Below are 8,013 nucleotides of genomic sequence, written 5' to 3'. Positions count from 1 at the left end.
GGTGCCAGCATGAACCGGCTGGAGCGGCCACGGGAGCCCCTGGACCTGCCCTTTACAATAATGAACTGGGAAAGTGGTGGGAAGGGGTGGAGAGAAAATTGTCATCCCTTGGGGACAGCCAGAACCCCTAGAAACCTGGCTCTGCACCCCTGGGAGATACAGGCCAGGGAAGGAGCTGGGGGGTGGCTGTGAGAGTGGGGGAGCTCAGACGGGGTCTCGCTGAGCCCCCACCTCCTTCTCCAATGTCCTTTCCCAGGGCAATGGAAGCCCCGCTGTGCCCGTGCCCTGGGACCACATGTCCCTGGCTGGTTTCTCTCAGCGGCTGCATTGGGCTTGGCAGAGATGGAAGTGATGGAGATGAGGATGGAGATGGAGAAGGGGATGGGGATGGGGATGGGGAAGCCTCTTGCTGCCTGTCTGAGCCTGGTGGGGAAGGGACAGTCAGAAAGGTGTCTCCGTGATGGCTGTTGTACAGGGACAACTCTGCTGAGGAGCTCGGTGGGGCCAGACCACTTGAGCGTTGTCCTGAGTTATCAGGGGATGCAAAATTCCTCATTCCTTCAAGTTTATTGGATCTGACCACAAAGCATTTCTTCTGCTGCTGCCCTCTCTGCAGAATGTGATTTACCACGGTGCGGGGGACAAGCCGGCGAGCGAGTACCGCTCTGTGGTCTACTACCAACAGCGGCACCAGCGCTGGATGGAGACAGTGAAGGTCTGCACCAGCCTTGGGGCACTGGTGGACACTGAGGTGGGATGGGGGGCTGTGGCCCCCCGGGCTGTGTTCCTTGTTCTGAGCTGCTGGAGGGGATGCTGTGCCTGGGATGTTTTCTCTGGGGCAAAGTCCCCAGCTCAGGAAGGATGGGAGATGCTGCTGGTGTGGAGACCCAGGGCAGTGCACAGCAGGGAGGTGATGGCCGCTGGCAGTGCTGTGGCATGGCTGTGGGCATGCTGCATTGCCAGTGGTGCTCTGCCATTGCTCTGGCATCACTCTAGCACCTCTCCAGTGTCACTCCTCTCCCATGGGCTCATGAACAAACACCGTCCCTGCACCTGTGGCTCCATTTCAGCCTCATTAACTGAAAGGAAAGCCCGCGGGTTTGGATTTAACTCACAGACAGTTGAGCACGTCCTTTGCCCAGCCAGAGGGGTCTTGGCCAGGCAGGTCTCTCAGCCCGTGCCCCCTGTCCTCATGTGGCTACACACTCTCCCTCAGATTGCTGTTCCCATTGAAGATGTCCACAAGACCCACCTGAGATTCACCTTCCGGCACCGCTCCTCCAGTGACTGTGAGTGTCTCCTCCCCTCAGGTCTACCCCACCATGTCCCAGCAAGGGCTGTGATAGAGGAGCTGTGGGAACAAGAGGGTCCTACGGCAACCCTCGTCTGGCACCCTGGGGGGACCCATCAGAGAGGAACCGGCCTCCAGTTGTGCCAGGGGAGGTTGAGGTTGTCCCTGAGGAACCATTTCTTGGTTCCCCGTTGGGGTTGTGCAGGGCTGTCGCTGTCTGCCCAGGGCAGTGGTGGAGTCCCCATCCCTGGAGGGGTTGATCAGCCGTGTGGAGGTGGTGCTGAGGGCCGGGGGTCAGTGGGGACCTGGCAGTGCTGGGGCAGCGCTGGGACTGGAGGAGTTCAAAGGGCTTTTCCAACGCAAACAATTGCGTGATTCTCTGTTTCTATGTGGTGTGGCATGTCCTGCTGCTGTGGGACCTTCCCCCTGGGACTCTGCAGCTGAGGCTGCTGCTCAGTGGCCTGCCCTGCCCTGAGCTCCTCTCAGTCCCACAGAAGCATCTCTCTGATGGCCCCTGGCCCAGGCAACACGTGCTGGCAGCCTGGCAGCAACTCTGGCTGCAGGTCGCTGCTGTCTCTCCCCTCTCTCGCCCTCTGAGGTTCCCCACCAGCTGCAGCAGACACTTCTCCCAAGTGCCCAGGGGTCTTGCTGTGTGTGGGCTCAGCCTGCGGCTCCAGGACAAGGAACAGGATTTTTACTGATCCGGCCTCACCTCACCCCGTGTTTGTCTTTCACAGCCAAAGACAAAAGCGAGAGGATTTTCTCCATGGCCTTCGTGAAGCTGATATGCCCGGACGGGACCACGCTGCGTGATGGGGAGCACGACCTGGTTCTGTACAAGGTACGGAGGGGCGGGCAGAGCTCCCTCAGAGCGGGGGGGCTGCAGGATGGTGGCTTTCCCATTGCTTGGGGCTGAGGTCTCCGTCCCTGCCTGAGCTGTGCACCGGTGGCACGTACCCAGAGTCCCCTGGAGGGGTTCCAGTCCCTCCCATCCTTTCTGTCCTTGGTGGTGGGGGCTCCTGCAATGGCTCTCAGCATGCGGCTTCTCCAATCCCTGCTCTGCTCCCTCGCAAGTGACAAGTTTTGTTTAGAGAAAGGTAATGTAACTGCATCTGACTTGGGAGGGAACGTCCCCAGAAAGAGGTTCGCTGCACTTTACCTGATCTCACCAGCAATTTTCTGCCTAAAGCTGCTTGGTTTTTCTTCTGAGACAGCAGAGGGAGAACTTGGGGAGGCAAAATTCACTGTTCATTTGGAAGAGATGCAGTCAGCTCTGACTGGAGCGTGACAGACCCCTGACTGAGCCGTGTCCCCTCGCCTTGGTGTCCCCTCTCCCAGTGGGTCTGTGGCCAGGGAGCAGGAGGTGTGACCTGGTCCCCGCCGCACGGGCGAGCCCAGGGCTCCTCCCCGGGGTGTCAGCACTGCTTTAGCATTCCTCACGGGCAACGGAGCTCCAGCCTGCCCAGGAGGTGACCTTCCACCCCAGCCCCTTGGCCACTTAACTGCTCCCTGCTGTTCGGGGTAGTGTGACCACAGTGACTCGGGGTAGACCCGTCTCCCGTCCCAAGTCCTGCAACCTCCTGGGATGAGCAGCCTCAGCCAATGCTCCCCATGAGCTCAATGGAGGAGTTCCTCCTCTTCATCACCACATCTCCCTCCTGGCACCCCGAAGCTGCTGAGTCCGTCCACCTCCTGCCCCGAGGCAGGACCGAGGGGACAGGCTCTGTCCTGGCACTGCCATCACCGTTCCTCCTCTATCGCTCGTGTGGTGCCCACTGCACTGCACAGCCCTGCTCTGCCCAGCCTGGGACACGCTTTTTCCCCCCAGCAGCTCCCACGCACTTGACATTGTTATCATGTCCCTCCTCCCTGTTCTTCTTGGGCAAAACACCCCAGTTTTTAAGCACTGCCGTGGCCAGCAGAGCTGCAGCTGAGATTCCTTGCTCTCCAGGGACAGTCCCCTCCACAGCCCGGGCTGTGGTAGGAACACCGGGTGCCTTCAGGTCTTTGGTGCTGGCTGGACAGCAAGATCAGACCCTGCGTGTCTCCCTCCGGGATGTGTTTTCTCCTTAAAGGGCTGTTGCTGCCCTCACTGAACCGTCGTATCCACCAGCATCCTCCACCCCTGAGCGAGTCACAGCCTTGGCTTCTCCCCGGCTGACTCCTGCTCTTCCCGGCAAACACCGGGGCTGGATTCTGGGAGTCAGAAGCTATTTCATCTTTTTATCTTTGTTTGCCAGAGGAATATAGATAATGCACTTTAGCTGCTCAGACCTCTTGATCTCACGCTGGTCGGGAAACGTCTGAAATGAAGCCAGTTTCCCCTACGAGGACTCAGCTGCCCTCGAAGATGGGCCATGCCTCCTGCGAGTCAGCAGCCGCTGGGGCTGCGCTCAAAACCTGCACAAACCCAAACTGGTTTGTGATCTTCATCTGACCTCCAGCAGGAAGAGTTTTATCGTGCCAGGCTCAGGCAGGGATGGATAAACGCACTGTTGCCAAGACGAAAGCAAGCGCTGGAGAGCTGCGGTGCATTGCCGCGTGTCCGGCCAGCTCTGGACACCCACCATGTCCCAGCCCTGCAAATGAGCTCAAGAGGATAATTTAGAAAGTCCTCCTAGATACAACATCACCTTAATTCTACAACTTAAGCATAGGGGACAGGAAGAAACAGGCTGTTTAGCTGCCATGGAGACCCCATAGTGCCCACAGGCAGAAGATGATACCACGGGACCATGCTGGCCGCCTGGTTGGTGTCCTGCTGTGTGTCCATCCCCGTAGCGATGTTCCCAGCCCCAGGCTTCTCCATGTCACTGGCCTTCCCCATGCTTCTCCTCCGGCTGGTTCTGGTGCCCTCCCCGCGCTGCAGTGGTTGGGACTCGGTGTCTCTCCCAGCCCGCTGCCCCGGCAGACCAAGGCTCCCTGCAGCAAGCACCTTTGCTGGATCTCTGCTGAACTTCCCCTTGGCCCAGCTCTCTGCTCTGCCTGCACAAGGCTCTGCTCCACTGGCACGATTCCCCAGGAACCCTCCGAGCCGTGAGGATGACGACTGGTGGGAGCCACTGCTGAGCTCCTTGTCCTACTTCATTCTGCACAGCAAAGTCCCCCACGCAGGGGACTTGATGCGGTGTCACAATCAAGCCCCTGGGCAAGCCCTGTCCCCTGGGCTCCCGGTGCCAGCTGTGCTCTGCCTTTCAGGGTGACAGCAGGAGGCTGGAGGATGCCAGCGCATACCTGAGCCTGCCCTCCATGAGGAATCTTTCTGAGCCGAAGCTCCTCTCTGGATCCTCGTTCCGCGTGAGTGGCGGCACGTCAGGCTTAACCGTGTCAACCCGGGACAGCTTCCAAATCTCCACACTGGTCTGCTCCACGAAGCTGACCCAGAACGGTGAGTCCCAGCTCTCCGAGGGAGTAACCCATTTCCACCCACTGGACCGCTCCTCTCCCAGCTCTGCGGCTGCTCTCTGCCAACACGTGCCAGCTGCTGTGGGACACTCCAGGCTCACTGGCCTTGCCCCGTGTCACCTCTGCTGCTGCACCCTGCAATGCCGCTGCAGCCGGCGCCCGCACCACTTGGGTGGGATGTGGTTTGCTGCAGGCTTTGTTGGCGCATCGCTGGGTCAGGTTATAACTCTGAGACTCTCTTGTTTCATTCTCTTTTTTATTAATCCTGTCTTTTGGCTTATCTGATTCTGGAGCCCTCTTGAGTCAGCAGCAGGCAGGGGAATGAGAACACACACTAACAGGCTGTGAGGGTTTCCAGGCGCTCTCCCACCTTCAGGGTGTGGAGCCGCTGCCGGTGGCCGTGGGCACTGTGCGGGTTCTTGGTGGATGGTAATTAATCTGCTCTTGCCCACGGGGAACGGAGCTGCTGCCTCCACCCCTGGAGCTGCTGAGCATTGCCATGGAAAGTTCCATTGGGCCATTTGAAATGGGTGGGAACTGGGACTGCCTGTTTTAACCCTGTCCACGCCTGGCCAGCCCGGGTCTAACCGTGCTGTGCTGCATGGCGGTACCGGTGCTGAGGCTGCGGCCACGTTTCCTGTGCCTCCAGAAAGTCCTGTAGCAGCAACAGGACCTGGGGGTAACACCTCCAGTCAAAAGCTGGGGACGGACTGTTCAGCAGAGACAAGGGGTGATGGCTTTAGGCTGAAAGAGGATCGATGCAGATTGGTCATAAGGAAGAAGTTCTTCACCATGAGGGTGGTGAGACACTGGAACAGGTTGCCTGGAGAGATTACGGATGCCCCATCCCTGGCAGTGCTCAAGGCCAGGTTGGACGAGGCTTTGCGTAACTGAGGGGTAATAGTTTCAAACTGAACAATTAACTATTATGAAGAAATTCTTCCCTGTGAGAGTGGTGAGACACTGGCACAGGTTGCCCAGAGTAGCTGGCAGTGTTCAAGGCCAGGCTGGACGGGGCTATGAGCCCCCTGCTCTGGGTGCAGGTGCCCCTGCCCATGGCAGGGGCTTGGAACTGGATGATCTGTAAGGTCCCGTCCAACCCAAGCCAGTCTGTGTTTCTGTTCCATGATTAAACACTGCACAGGAGCACCAGTGGTCTCCATGCTCGGGTGGGGGTGAGCTGGGGGACGAGCACACAGGAAAGCTGGGTCTCTTCGGTGGCCACTGCAAGGCTGGTGGGTGGAAACACTTCATCCCACTTTTTCTGAAGTGCAGTGATGCAGCTGGGGAAACCACAGCCCCGGTGCGGGGCTTGGGGACTGCAGGGCATGGGGACTTCAGTGCACGGTGACGCATGGCCGCTGGGGTCTGGGGCCGCTGTGGTTCGGTGTGAGTGGGGCTTGAGGCCAGTCTGATGCTGCTCAGTTAATTCCCTTCCTGCAGCACAATTACAGCTTCTGCAGTAACAACCTCCTCTTCAGCCGAGCTTTATGCTTTCATGGTGCTGGACTCAGCACTGTGTCCCCTGGGATGGGGCCTTTCTGGCCGGCTGCCAGCAAGGGTGGAACAGGGTAGCCCAGGGTTCCGCACTGACCCTCCTCTTCCTCCCACCTAGTCAACCTGCTGGGGCTGCTGAAGTGGCGATCCAAGCCCAGCCTCCTTGCCGGGAACCTCCAAAAGCTGATGCACGTGGATGGAGGGGAGGTCATCAAGGTACAGCCGGGATCTTCCCTCCCATCCCTCCTCTCACTCCCTTCCCTGCTCAGGTCTCTGACTGCATCCCCCTTGGTGGATACTCCCCTGGGTGGTCAGCACCAGGGGTCCAGGATGATGCTGGGAGTCAATGGTCGAGCCCTCACAGTCTTCTTGTCTCCCCAGTTCCTCCAGGACACTCTGGATGCCTTGTTCTCCATCATGATGGAGCACTCGGACACGGATGTCTATGACACACTTATCTTTGATGCCCTGGTAAGCGGGACCTGCTCTGTGTGCACTGAGCATGGGTCTGAGCCTGCTGACCAGTGCAGGATGGGCCCAAGTCAGACCGGGGCAGTTTGAGCTGGGGATCACTGATGTGACCAGCCCAGCCACACTCAGAGACATGCAGCACCTCCAGCTCCACTGCGGTGCCTTGGGTCAGTACAGCCCGGCTGAGCCCGCACAGAGCAGGGCTGTGCCTCTGCGGGGACACCATCCCAGCAAAGTCCAAAGGCATTTCTCCTACACTGAGACAAGAGTGACCTCAGTGACGGGACCAGGGGAGGGTTGGGGTAGGGGCGGCTCTTGTGGGACCCCCAGGGTTGGTGACGGTGTGAACTCTGGCCACAAAGAGTCCTGTGGCTGCTGGGCTCATGGTTTATTTTGGGCTTTGCCCTGGGCGGGGGGCTCTGGTTGCCCCAGCAGCCCCCGTCAGGGGTCAGTGCTGCTCTGGCCATGGCTGCGGGCACTTGGCCGTGCCCGGGCATCCTGCTGCCCGCACTGAGCAGTGCCTGCTGCCCCCTCCCCCAGGTTTTCATCGTGGGACTGGTGGCTGACAGAAAGTTCCAGCATTTCAACACTGTCCTGGAAGCCTACATCCGCCAGCACTTCAGTGCCACGCTTGCCTACAAGTGGGTACCCAGTGGGAATGGAATGGTGGGCATGGGGGGGGACAGGGCTGGAGCTGTCCCCAGTGTGGCGGGCAGCATGGTGTGGCTTGACATCCACCCCGAAGGTTGCTCTGCGATGCCGGGAAACATTTGGAGCCGTGGCCATGGCGTCCCCATCCCATAGGAAGCTGCTCTCGGTGCTGACGCGGTACGTGGAGCAGGCGAGCCGGGGGGAGCCCTGTGAGCCACTCATGCGCACCTTCAAGGCCCTGGAGTATGTCTTCAAGTTCATCGTCCGCTCCCGGCACCTCTTTGCCCAGTAAGTACCGGCGATTGCTTCCACCGGTTCCGGTGCCAAGTTCTGCCGGGCTCTTATGCCACCACTGCCTCTGCAGCACTGTTGGAGCGTTGGCCCCTGGTGATGGTGTCTGCAGGCGGGTTGAAAGAAAAGGTCCCACGGGGGATCCTGTGCTGTGGGAGCAGTGTCAGTGCCGACCATCAGCTCTGGTGCTGGCGTTGGCTGCTCGGGTGCAATGTGGCACCCAGGGGTGGCACCGCAGCTCCTGGACGTGCTGCTGTGTTGTCTGGTCCCTGGCCAGACTTTCCGTCTCCTCCCCCACCACCACGCTTCCTCTCCCTGGGGTTTCTGGCAGTCGTGAGTGTCGGGCAGCGCCGTTATCTCGGGGTGGGGAGCTCCAGCGGTGCAAGGGGCTGTGGCAGGACGGGGGT

General features: G+C 59.6%; 1 protein-coding gene across 1 annotated transcript in view; it reads left to right on the top strand.

The window, feature by feature from the left end:
- The window catches only part of LOC104492283 (dedicator of cytokinesis protein 2-like), a gene marked incomplete at its 3' end in the record, with an annotated part of 8,865 nt that extends 1,262 nt beyond the window's left edge, over nucleotides 1-7,603 (top strand). Inside the window, exons 5-12 of the mRNA XM_010134815.1 lie at nucleotides 617-715; nucleotides 1,217-1,289; nucleotides 2,029-2,132; nucleotides 4,490-4,679; nucleotides 6,312-6,409; nucleotides 6,575-6,664; nucleotides 7,205-7,305; nucleotides 7,469-7,603. Of these exons, the coding sequence (XP_010133117.1) occupies nucleotides 617-715; nucleotides 1,217-1,289; nucleotides 2,029-2,132; nucleotides 4,490-4,679; nucleotides 6,312-6,409; nucleotides 6,575-6,664; nucleotides 7,205-7,305; nucleotides 7,469-7,603 (890 nt within the window). The remainder of the gene's footprint in view (nucleotides 1-616; nucleotides 716-1,216; nucleotides 1,290-2,028; nucleotides 2,133-4,489; nucleotides 4,680-6,311; nucleotides 6,410-6,574; nucleotides 6,665-7,204; nucleotides 7,306-7,468) is intronic.
- Between the last annotated feature and the right edge of the window lie 410 nt (nucleotides 7,604-8,013).

This window comes from Buceros rhinoceros, unplaced genomic scaffold (genome assembly GCF_000710305.1).
Source record: "Buceros rhinoceros silvestris isolate BGI_N320 unplaced genomic scaffold, ASM71030v1 scaffold38454, whole genome shotgun sequence".
NCBI classification, from domain to species: Eukaryota; Metazoa; Chordata; class Aves; order Bucerotiformes; family Bucerotidae; genus Buceros; species Buceros rhinoceros.
This window is presented reverse-complemented; position numbering and strand designations above follow the sequence as displayed.